General features: G+C 46.1%; 1 protein-coding gene across 1 annotated transcript in view; it reads right to left on the reverse strand.

The window, feature by feature from the left end:
- The window catches only part of LOC119958709 (partitioning defective 3 homolog B-like), a 1,329,970-nt gene that overhangs the window by 713,167 nt on the left and 604,096 nt on the right, over positions 1 to 12,707 (reverse strand). The window contains exon 5 of the mRNA XM_038787288.1: positions 1,240 to 1,319. Within this exon, the coding sequence (XP_038643216.1) occupies positions 1,240 to 1,319 (80 nt within the window). The remainder of the gene's footprint in view (positions 1 to 1,239; positions 1,320 to 12,707) is intronic.

Consider the following 12,707-nt stretch of genomic DNA (forward strand, 5'->3'; position numbering starts at 1 on the left):
GGGGGAGGGAGGCACGGGGGTAGGGAGGCACGGGGGTAGGGAGGCACGGGGGTAGGGAGGCACGGGGGTAGGGAGGCACGGGGGTAGGGAAGCACGGGGGTAGGGAGGCACGGGGGTAGGGAGGCACGGGGTAGGGAGGCACGGGGTAGGGAGGCACGGGGTAGGGAGGCACGGGGGTAGGGAGGCACGGGGGTAGGGAGGCACGGGGGTAGGGAGGCACGGGGTAGGGAGGCACGGGGGTAGGGAGGCACAGGGGTAGGGAGGCACGGGGGTAGGGAGGCACGGGGGTAGGGAGGCACGGGGGTAGGGAGGCACGGGGGCAGGGAGGCACAGGGGTAGGGAGGCACAGGGGTAGGGAGGCACAGGGGTAGGGAGGCACGGTGGTAGGGAGGCATGGGGGTAATGAGACAAGAGGGGAGGGAGACAGGGAGTGGGAGACAGGGAGAGGGAGACAGAAAAAGAGGGAGGCCAGACAAGGGGGGAGGGAGACAGAAAAAGAGCAAGGCAGGAGATGGAGAGCTCTCGCTGATTTGTTACTTTGCCATAAGGCAGCTGGTCATCACTGCACCATTTCTATTCTCCCACATTGCCTTTCTCCATTGTCAGCAAACTGAGAATGACAGCTCATGTCCTACCATTATATGGTGTCACTCTACCAACACCGCATGACTGGCTGATGAAGATTTGCTCCGCAGAAGCAGACTATTTTTAATAAACCCCTATTTTGTGAAACTCTGCAATGTGTTATCCTGTGCAATGTAGCAAAGGAAATAGTGGTTGAAATGGAGTGTGAGGTTTTTCTTTACAAAGATAAGTTGGGAAAGAACAAAAAATGTTAAGAATTGGAGAAAGTAGAAGCTGCCATGGTTGCGATGGTATTGATTGACAAGGTAACTTAAATTATGTGAACTACTGATCTGATAGCACAGTTTGCCATTGAATTGTAGGAAAGGGAACAAGTTTTCTTATCCCATTTCCCTCAACTAGAGAGAGGTCTTCCCAGAGGTGGTCCATATACCAGTATGTTCATGTGGAAATTCAAGACGTTTTGAAACAGCAAATGCTGCTACATCTATTCAGAAAGTTAAGATAACAAATGGCAAGAGGACGACACAGAACACAAAGAAAAATCACACTTTGCACAAAACAGAGCAAAGAAAGGATACACAGGCATCTTTAATTCCACTGAGAGAACCAGCCACCAAGTTTAGATCTCTGACACCAAGTGTTTCACCATACCTGTGAGCATATTTTGAATGGTCGTCCATCAGTCCTGAGTGGTCTGTTCGTACATCATCTGCAGGTGCCCAGTTCGCACCCTAAAAATTAGGAGAGACAAATGGTTACACAAGAATTACATCAGGAGATTCTTGGGGGCTGTGTCAATTTCATTAATTTTGTTCTCCAGCTTGGCATGTAAGATTCATTGTGGTTTCTATTCTGAAATACATCCCTACGACTTGTGGCAGCAAATGCTAAACGAACTGCGGAATTCAATCAAATATACAAGCAGGAATCTTAGAATCTCATGCAAGCATTATAATGGCAGGATTTGTTATCTTAGGCCAATCACCTTGTTGATTTGATTCTTATTTTATGGCAAATCATTAGTCCAACTTCGAAGTAGTTTTGGATTGCAAACCACGAACAAAAAAGCCTTTACAATATTTATTCTGTCTTTCATTAGAAGTCTTCATAAACCTATTGACATAAAATAGAACCTGTAACTGTAATTAGGCTTATCTAACTGTGTCTTTGAAGTAGTAAGCTTTGAATTTCACAATGTTTAAGCCCCAAGTGCATGGGCCAGAGCATAAAGCCAATTTGGAAAGCGTATTTCCAAACTACAAGCTATTCCATACAACTGACATCAAGAAAAAATGTCCACCTTATTTAGGGTTGTAAATTCACTGATTTGAAAAACAAGCTAAAACAATTCTTATAAAATAGTATTTGTTCATAAATCTTCATGATTACATTGGCCCCTTCTCAAACACCATTCAGTTTAAAAAAAATATATATTTATTCTCCTCCTTTTCACATTTTCTCCCAAACGTACACCCACCAACAATAAACAATAATCAGTAACGAATGCAATGTCGATCCCCATATCAAGAACAATCCCATCCTCCCACCAAACAGCATCATTCATGTTAGCATAAACAAATAACAAAAAGGAATCAGGAATCACCCATAGTCACCATGAGCACATACAGTCCCCCTCCCCCAACCCTCCCCACCGCTCCTAATGTTCGATGTAATCTAATTCTCGAAAGTGCAGAATGAATAACGCCCATGAATTGTAGAACCCCCTTGATCCTTCCCCTCAGTTCAAATTTGAACTTCTCAAGAGTCAAGAATTCCAGCAGGTCCCCCCGTCATGCTAGGGCACAGGGTGGAGAGGTTGATCTCCATCCAAACAGAATCCGTCTTCAGGCGATCAATAATGTCATGCTCCTCGTGTGCGATGTAGGAGCTCAGGGACACATCCACTGTCCCTGGCTCCTTCACGTGCAAGACGTGTGTCCAGTTGCAGCTCCTGTTAGACCGCTTGATGGCTCTGGAGCTGCGGATGGACTCACTTTGGAGCATCCGCGATGCTGAGGAGGTCGTGGATAGCACATTTAGCGAGTTGGTCACACCGCAGGTGAAAGTTACTGAGGTTGATAGAAAATGGGTGACCAAAAGACAGAGCAAGAGTAGGAAGGCAGTGCAGGTGTCCCCTGCGGTCATCTGCCTGCAAAACAGATATACCGTTTTGGACACTGTTAAGGGAGATGGCTCACCAGAGGAAGGCAGCAGCAGACAGGTTCATGGCACCGTGGCTGGCTCTGCTGCACAGCAGGGCAGGAAGAAGAATGGCAGGGCTATAGTGAGGGGAATAGACAGGCGGTTCTGCGGACACAATCGAGGCTCCATGATAGTATGTTGCCTCCCTGGTGCAAGGGTCAAGGATGTCTGCAGGGCATTCTGGGGGGGGGGGGGGGGGGGGGGGTGAACAGCCAGCTGTCATGGTGCACAGAGACACCAACGATATAGGTAAAAAAAAACGGGACGAGGTTCTACGAGCTGAATTCAGAGAGTTAGGAGTTAAACTAAAAAGTAGGACCTCAAAGGTAGTAATCTCAGGATTGCTACCAGTGCCAAGAGCTAGTCAGAGTAGGAATGTCAGGATAGATAGGATGAATGCATGGCTTGAGAGATGGCGCAAAAGGGAGGGATTCAAATTCCTGGGGCATTGCTGGGGCAGCACGGTAGCATTGTGGATAGCACAAATGCTTCACAGCTACAGGGTCCCAGGTTCGAATCCCGGCTTGGGTCACTGTCTGTGTGGAGTCTGCACGTTCTCCCCATTTGTGCGTGGGTTTCCTCCGGGTGCTCCGGTTTCCTCCCACAGTCCAAAGATGTGCAGGTTAGGTGGATTGGCCGTGATAAATTGCCCTTAGGGTCCAAATTGCCCTTAGTGTTAGATGGGGTTACTGGGTTATGGGGATAGGGTGGAGGTATGGGCTTGGGTAGGATGCTCTTTCCAAGAGTCGGTGCAGACTCGATGGGCCGAATGGCCTCCTTCTGCACTGTAAATTCTATGAAATATATTATATATATATATATATATATATACATACACATCACATATATAGAAGAGAAGGACACACCCAAACATACCAAAGAAAAGAAAATAGTAAATAGTAACAATAAAAAATAAAATAATAAATAACTGGTAGTGTATTGTGCACCAGCTCCACACATAAGTAGGCGACTGTTTGCGGGGGGGGGGGGGGGGGGGGGGGGGGGGGGGGGGAAGAGACTGGGGAGGTAAATATACATTTGGGTGCCAGAGAAATAATTACAGTGGGCAATACACGAATGGGTTTGGTGTTGTTGTCGCTTGCTTCTCCCGGACGGATATCGCTGTTGTCTCGCGCTCGCCTATATCTTTTTGTCTTTATCATTTCTGGTCCATGGATCATTATTGGGGACATACCTTTAAGTCGACTAAAGGAAATAAGGAACTCAAAGGATCAAAATAGTACACTGAGTTATAAAGTTTTGTATTTTGGACAGAAGAGCCCAGACGTTATGGCACCCAAGAGATTGGAAGTGTTTGTTTTGATTAGTTGGCTGGTGGCCAGTGGATTGACCAGGGACAGTATTCTGCCCAGCTACCGACCTCGATTGGTTCCCATCAGGTGGGCTTTTTGGGAGAGAACCCAGGAAAAGCAACTGGGTCCTCAATGTGGAAGCAGTTCTCTCTCTCTCTGCTCTGCTGCCTACTGTCTGAAGGCAGAAGTTTCTAGACCCTGAAAGAAGAAACCGTCTCTCCCTCTCGAATGCTGGCTGCCTGCTATATCTGTGAGTCTACATTACTGCAGAAGGAAAAGATAACATCCAACTGAAGCCTATACTGAAGAACAAACTAACCAGAAGGCATCCATCTGAAACAAAGACTCTTACCCTTTTACTTTCCCTTTACTATTTTATACCCTTCTTTCCCTTCTGTGTTTGTTTGGCTCCATATGTGTAGATGGTGTGCACGCTAAAGATGGCGAGGGAGGTTTAGAGATTAGGTCGTAGTTAACCAGTTGTATTTGTTGACTATTTAATTATAGTTACTGTTAATAATAAAAAGTTCATTATGTTTAAATTTACAAACCTGGTGACTGTAGTTATCTCATAAAGACTAACTAAAATTCTAACAGGACAAGACAGGGTAGATGCAGGGAAGATATTCGCAATGTTGGGTGTGTACAGAACCAGGGGTCACAGTCTGAGGATTCAGGGTAAACCATTTCAGACAAGATGAGGAGACATCGCTTCACTCAAAGAGTGGTGAGCCTGTGGAATTCATTACCACAGGAAGTGGTTGATGCTGAAACATTGAATATATTCAAGAGGCGACTAGATATAGCACTTGGGGCGAACGGGATCAAAGGCTAAGGGGATAAAGCAGGGTTAGGCTATTGAGTTGGATTATCATAGAATTTACAGTGCAGAACATAAGAACATAAGAACGTAAGAACTAGGAGCAAGAGTAGGCCATCTGGCCCCTCGAGCCTGCTCCGCCATTCAATTAGATCATGGCTGATCTTTTGTGGACTCAGCTCCACTTTCCGGCCCGAACACCATAACCCTTAATCCCTTTATTCTTCAAAAAACTATCTATCTTTACCTTAAAAACATGTAATGAAGGAGCCTCAACTGCTTCACTGGGCAAGGAATTCCATAGATTCACAACCCTTTGGGTGAAAAAGTTCCTCCTAAACTCAGTCCTAAATTTACTTCCCCTTATTTTGAGGCTATGTCCCCTAGTTCTGCTGTCACCCGCCAGTGGAAACAACCTGTCCGCATCTATCCTTCCCTTCATAATTTTAAATGTTTCTATAAGATCCCCCCTCATCCTTCTAAATTCCAACGAGTACAGTCCCAGTCTACTCAACCTCTCCTCATAATCCAACCCCTTCAGCTCTGGGATTAACCTAGTGAATCTCCTCTGCACACCCTCCAGCGCCAGTACGTCCTTTCTCAAGTAAGGAGACCAAAACTGAACACAATACTCCAGGTGTGGCCGCACTAACACCTTATACAATTGCAACATAACCTCCCTAGTCTTAAACTCCATCCCTCTAGCAATGAAGGACAAAATTCCATTTGCCTTCTTAATCACCTGTTGCACTTGTAAACCAACCTTCTGTGACTCATGCACTAGCACACCCAAGAAGGAGGCCATTCGGACCAGCGAGTCTGCACCGGCTCTTGGAAAGAGCACCCTACCCAAGGTCAACAGCTCCACTCTATCCCCCATAACCCAGTAACCCCACCCAACACTAAGGGCAATTTTGGACACTCAGGGCAATTTATCATGTCCTATCCACCTAACCTGCACATCTTTGGACTATGGGAGGAAACCAGAGCACCTGGAGGAAATCCACGCACACGGGGAGGATGTGCAGACTCAGCACAGACAGTGACCCAAGCCAGAATCGAACCTGGGACCCTGGAGCTGTGAAGCAATTGTGCTATCCACAATGTTACTGTGCTGCCCATGATCGTGATAATTGCGGAGCAGGCTTGAAGGGCCAAAAAGCTTCGCCCTGCTCCTATCTTCTATGTTATTAGGCAGCCGAAGACTGTGGGTATTTTCAAATAAAAGTTAAATTCAATCATATTGTGACTCTGGGTCAAGTGTGGCTGGAATTGACCACACATTAGCCCAGGGTCCATTACAGGAGAGATGAACTTAAAATAATTACCATCAGAAAGGAAAAGGTAATGAAAAAACTCTGAGACCTAAAGTCTGACAAGTGCCGAGGACCAGATATCTTAGACCCGGGGTCTTAAAAGTGGCAGAGCAAATAGTAGGTACATTGGTTATAATCTCCCACAATTTCTTGTTTCCAAAAGGGGTCCAAGAGGATTGGAAAATAACCAATGCAACACCTTTATTCGAGAAAGGGGGAGGCTGAAAGCAGGAAACTGTAGGTCAGTAGCTTAATATTGGTCATCGGAAAAGTGCTGGAATCTATTACCAAGGAGGTTAGAGCAGGATCATTGAAAATTATGTGATCAGGCAAAAGCAACATGGCTTTGAAAAAGGGAAATTGTGGTGATCTAATCTATTAAGAGCTTTTTGACAAAGTAACCCTCAAGGTGGATAAAGAGAAACCCGTAGATGTGGTATACTTGGATTACCAAAAGGCCTTTGATAAAGTGCCCCATCAAAGGTTACTACAAAAGATAAGAGCACAGGGTGCAGGGATAACATATTCGTCTTGATGAAGAATTGGTTAGCTAACTGGGAGCAGAGAGTAGGAATAAATAGTTTTTTTTTTCAGTGCAGCCAGGCTGTTATATTGGAGTGCCACATGGATCATTGTTGGGTTCTGAACTATTTACAATCTCCATCAATATCTTGGATGAAGGGACCGAATGTATGATAGCTAAATTTGCCAATGATACCAAGATAGATATAAAAGTAAGTTGTCAAAAGGAGATAGAGAGTCTACAAAGGGATATAGACAGGTTAAATGAATGGAAAATAATCTGGCAGATGGAGTATAATGTGGCTATATGTGAATTTGTCCATTTTGGCAGAACAAAGAGAAAGTCAGTACATTATTTAAATGGAGAGAGATTGCAGAATGTGGTGTTACAGAGGGTTCAGGGTGTTTTGTTACATGAATCACATAATGTTAGTGCCTAGGTAAAGTAAGTAAGTAGGAAGGCAAATGGAATGTTGGCATTTATTGCAAGAGGAATGGAATTTAAAAGTGGGAATATTTTATTGCACCTGTACAAGGCCTTGGTGAGATGACATCTGGAGCACTGTGCACAGTTTTGGCATCCTTATTTGAAAACATTTAATTCCTTTAGAAACAGTTCAGGAAAGATTCACTTGGCTTATTCCTGGAATTAAGGACTTTTCTTACAAAGGAAGGTTGACAGCTTATGTCTATACCCGGCGGAATTTAGACGAATAAGAGATGATCTCACTGTAATACAAGATCTTGAAGGTAGTGAATAGGATTTGTACTGGGAGAATGTTTCCTCTTGTGGGGGTAACTAGGACTTAGGGAGATTGTTTAAGAATACAAGATCTCCCATTTAAGACTGAGATGAGGAGCATTAATTTTCTCTCCGAAGATCTTAAAGTGTGGAATTCTCTTCCCAGAAGGTAGGGGAGGCTTGGACTTTCAGTTTATTCAAGGGTGAGTTAGATAGATTTTTGCTAGATGAGGATTATTGGCATCAGGCAGGAAAATGGAGCCGAGAAAACAACCGATTCAGCCACAATCTTATTAAATGATAGAGCTTGGCTGTAAAGAGCCTCGAAGGTCTTGTGGGGCAATGAATAGTGTCCCTGCCTCCAAGTCAGAAGCTGCGGGCTCCATTCCCACTCCATACTTGATGGCCACAAGAATGTGAGATCATAGCATGGCTCAGCAGGTTGATTATCTAGGCACGGAAGAGAATCAAGAAGGCATGGGCGCCAGGGTCCCAGGTTCGATTCCCGGCTTGGGTCACTGTCTGTGGAGAGTCTGCACATTCTCCCTGTGTCAGCATGGATTTCCTCCGGGTGCTCCGATTTCCTCCCACCCGGGGCAGCAGGGTAGCATGGTGGTTAGCATAAATGCTTCACAGCTCCAGGGTCCCAGGTTCGATTCCCGGCTGGGTCACTGTCTGTGTGGAGTCTGCACGTCCTCCCCCTGTGTGCGTGGGTTTCCTCCGGGTGCTCCGGTTTCCTCCCACAGTCCAAAGATGTGCGGGTTAGGTGGATTGGCCATGCTAAATTGCCCGTAGTGTCCTAATAAAAGTAAGGTTAAGGGTTGTTGGGTTACGGGTAAAGGGTGGATACGTGGGTTTGAATAGGGTGATCATGGCTCGGCACAACATCGAGGGCCGAAGGGCCTGTTCTGTGCTGTACTGTTCTATGTTCTAAGTCCCGAAAGACGAGCTGTTAGGTAATTTGGTCATTATGAATTCTCGCTCAGTGTACCCGAACAGGCGTCAGAGTGTGCGAATAGGGGATTTTCACATTAAGTTCATTGCAGTGTTAATGTAAGCCTACTTATGACAATAAGCGATTTTCATTTTTTCATAAAGATTATGAAAAAATGAAAATCGCTTATCGTCACAAGTAGGCTTCAAATGAAGTTACTGTGAAAAGCCCCTAGTCGCCACATTCCGGTGCCTGTTCGGAGAGGGTGGTACGGGAATTGAACTGTGCTGCTGGCCTGCCTTGGTCTGCTTTCAAAGCCAGCGATTTAGCCACGTGCTGAATGGAATGCTTCAAAGTCATAAAGGTGCCATGTAAGTCTTCCATCTTGAAACGATTCTACAGGACAACCTAATACTTAGAATTCCCTCAGACATAAACAAAAGAGAACTTAATCGCAAACCAAATATTGATCAGATATAACAGCTGGTATTTTGTTGAATGCTACTAGGGCACCTGGGAAGCTTGGCGTCAACAACAACACCAACTTCTATTTATACAGCATCTTTAATGTAGTGAAGCATCCCAAGATATTTTACAGGAGCATTACAAAACACAATCTGGCACCAAAACACACAAGGATATATTAGGGCAGATGCCCAAAATCCTCGTCAGGGAGGTACTTTCTGGGCTATTAGCACCCCGTTTCCCTGGGTTTCTGTGGCTATGTCTCAATTTTCATTCTCACTCCACAGTATAAACAATTCCCACTTACTCTGTTTTATAACTTTGACAAAGAGTCATCTGGACTCGAAACGTTGGCTCTTTTCTCTCCCTACAGATGCTGCCAGACCTGCTGAGATTTTCCAGCATTTTCCCATTGGTTTCAGATTCCAGCATCTGCAGTAATTTGCTTTTATCCTAGGTTTTGAGCAGCATCTTAAAGGGGAAGTGAAAGGTTATGAGGTTTAGGGAGGGAACACCATAGTTTTTGAAAGTTGTCAATGTGTTGGAATGATTTAAATCGTTGATGGGCAAAGGGCCAAAATTGGAGAGGCACGGCTATCTCTGGGGTTTGTAAGACTGGAGGAGGTTTCAGAGTTATGAAGCGGGCGAGGCCATAGTGAAATTTGTAAACAAAAGATAGAGATTGTAAACTCAGGACATTCCTTAAACAGTGGCCAATAGAAGACCGGATGATACTAAGCTGCTAGTTAGTGAAAAAACATTAACTCCTGTGCAGGAAATGCAGCAGAGTAATGGTGTTCCCTTTCACTTTGCTTCCTAACAAATCCTCACTGTGACAAATACAGACACAAATTAGAAACAGTGCATCGAGCAGTAGGTAATAGCAGTCGATGGCCTTTGACAGACTGCAGAGAACTAAAGTCAGTGGGTAGCAGCCAATGAACCTCAGGCAAGAGGTGCATTCTTATCTTGAAAAACATTACTGCCAAGAGCTTCAAAGGCACTTTGTTAAAAATATTGACCATGGAGGCTGCCTGGCTATGCTTAAAGTATTAGGAAATACAGCCTCCATCTGTAACATGATCCTTACCAAAGCAGATCAAAGCCAATAATGGACACAGCTTATCTCACAGAGAAAAACAAGGACATCAGGATTATGAGAAGTGGCAACATCAACAAGAGACAACAGGCTGGCCAAAGATGTTCTTTTAATGCAAATGTAATACTTGTGCAGAAGCATATGGCAAAAGTCAGAACTGCCAATGTCTGGGTCTAGATTCCAAATTGGCACTTAGACTGTTGACAATGCCTATTTCTTTCATGAATAGAACAGGGATGTTCTGTTCTCAGCCCCACTGTGACTACATCTGAAAGAGATTTATTTTTAGTTATTAACTTGTTTTGAACATTTGCAGTTTCAGTAATACCCAGGCAAAATAGGCCCAGTTTTCCTGGTGCCCCTACAATCAGTGTATTTGCTCAGCATAGGGATTGGCAGTGAGATGCAGTGTGTGCAACAAGTCTACGTAATACTTACGACAGAAGCATAGAATTGGCGGACTTCTGGTGGTGACATGTAGGTGATGGTCGCACGTAGGTTGGCTCCTGCTAAAAGCTTTAGTTTTCTGGCGCTTTTCACACAAATTTGGGGGAAAATTTTATATGATTGGTCGTCAGAAGAATTGAGGTAATTAGAGGATATTGGAAACCCAACGGAAGAATACGGGACAAAAAGGAACGAGTGTTTGTCAGCCTGAGAGCTTGCGTTTGATGCGGAGTTCTGTGGGAGGAAAGATGGCGAGAGCAAGCTCACTGATGGGGCTGCGCCCATTAGGAAGGACATGCTGGCCTAGGTGATGGCGGTAGAGTTTGCGCTGCAGTTTGCCTCGCGTTTTGAGCGGCATGGGAAGGAGATGATGGGGACACTCAAACAGTTGGTGGATGCTACGTTGGCCCCAATAAAGGAGACTCTTGGAAAGAAATCATCGACGGTGCAGGATAAAGGATAGGTATTGAAGGCGTCTACCCCCATCAGGCTGTCATGGCATAGTGACCAGCTTGCTTCGATGGGAGAGGAGCTGCGAAAGGTGGAGAGAATAATAAAAGGCTGAGAGCCAAAGTGGAGGACCTGGAAAACAAGTCACAATGGCAGAATCTGCAGATTATGGGTCTGCCTGAGGTGTTGGAGGACCGGAGGCCAAAGGAGTAATTTTCGGAGATTTTTTTTTAAACAAACAATTTTATCGAGGTATTTTGGGCATATAGAAAAAGTGACATTGTACAGTATAAAAAAGTCAAGACACAAATTAAACACAATGCAAACCACAGCTGTGTTCGCGCATGGACCTGCCTCAATATCCCCCTACTCTACCCTAGCAACCCCCTCCCCCCCCCACCCCTCCGCTGATGCTTACTCCTCTGTGAAGAAGTCAATAAATGGCTGCCACCTTCGGGCGAACCCTAATAGCAAACCTCTCAAGGCTAATTTGACTTTCTCCAGGCCAAGAAAGCTCGCCATGTCCGATAGCCATACCTCAGCCCTCGGAGGCTTTGAGTCCCTCCATGCTAACAATATTCGTCGCCGGGCTACCAGGGAAGCAAAGGCCAGAACGTCGGCCTCTCTCTCTTCCTGGACTCCCGGGCCCTCCGAAACCCCAAAGATTGCCACCTCAGGGCTCAATACCACCCCAGTTTTCAATACCCGGGACATGACATCTGCGAATCCCTGCCAATACCCCTTGAGTTTAGGGCACAACCAGAACATGTGTACATGGTTAGCCGGCCTTCCGGCGCATCTAGCATACTTGTCCTCCAACCCGAAGAGTCTGCTCATCTGGGCCCCTGTCATGTGGGAAGACGTGGGAAGGACGGCACCAGTCTGCGTACAAAATCCCGCACCTGTAAGTTTCTAAAGTCGTTCCCTCTTGCCAGCTCAAACTTCTCCTCCAGTGCCCTCATGCTCGGAACGCTCCGTTCCAGGAACAGATGCCCCATCCCCACAATCGCCGCCCTCCTCCACAGTTGGTACTCCCGTCCATGTTCCCCGGGCAAATCAGTGGTTGCCGCAGATTGGTGTCCACACCGATGCTCTTACCTCCCCTACATGCCTCCTCCACTGGCCCCAGATCTGAAGAGCTGCCACCACTATCGTGCTGGTTGAGTACCGTGCCAGCGGAAGCGGTAGAGGCGCCATGACCAGAGCTGCTAAGCTAGTGCCCCTGCACGAAGCAGCGTCCATCTGCTCCCAAATCGAACCGGCACCCACCATCCATTTCCTTATCATTGCTATGTTGGCCGCCCAGTAATAGTTGCTGAAGTTCTTCTCTGTTCCTTTCAAGCATCACCGTCTTCACCCGCGGGGACTTCCCAGCCCATACAAATCCCAGAATAATTTTATTCAGCCTCTTAAGGAAGGACCGCGGGATAAAGATGGGGAGACACTGAAAACAAACAAGAACTGCGGGAGAATCATCATCTTAACAGTCTGCACCCTCCCCGCCAATGACGGCGGGAGCACATCCCACCTACTTGTTCCACCAGTCGGGACGGGTTGAGCTTATGCAACTTGCCCCAGTACCGTGCCACCTGAATCCCCAAATATCGGAAACTCCCCCCCCAATTTTTGGAGATGTTTTCCAAGTTGTGTGTGTGTGTTGGGAGGTGTGAGAGAGAGAGAGGGAGAGAAAACACCACCTCCCTCTTTGAGCTGAATAGGGCTCATCAGTTGCTCCGGACAAAGCCAAAGGCGAAAGAGCCACCGAGAGCTGTGAAGTGTGTTTCCACAGCTACCAGATGCAGGAGAAGG

This window comes from Scyliorhinus canicula, chromosome 2, assembly GCF_902713615.1.
Source record: "Scyliorhinus canicula chromosome 2, sScyCan1.1, whole genome shotgun sequence".
Classification (NCBI taxonomy): Eukaryota; Metazoa; Chordata; class Chondrichthyes; order Carcharhiniformes; family Scyliorhinidae; genus Scyliorhinus; species Scyliorhinus canicula.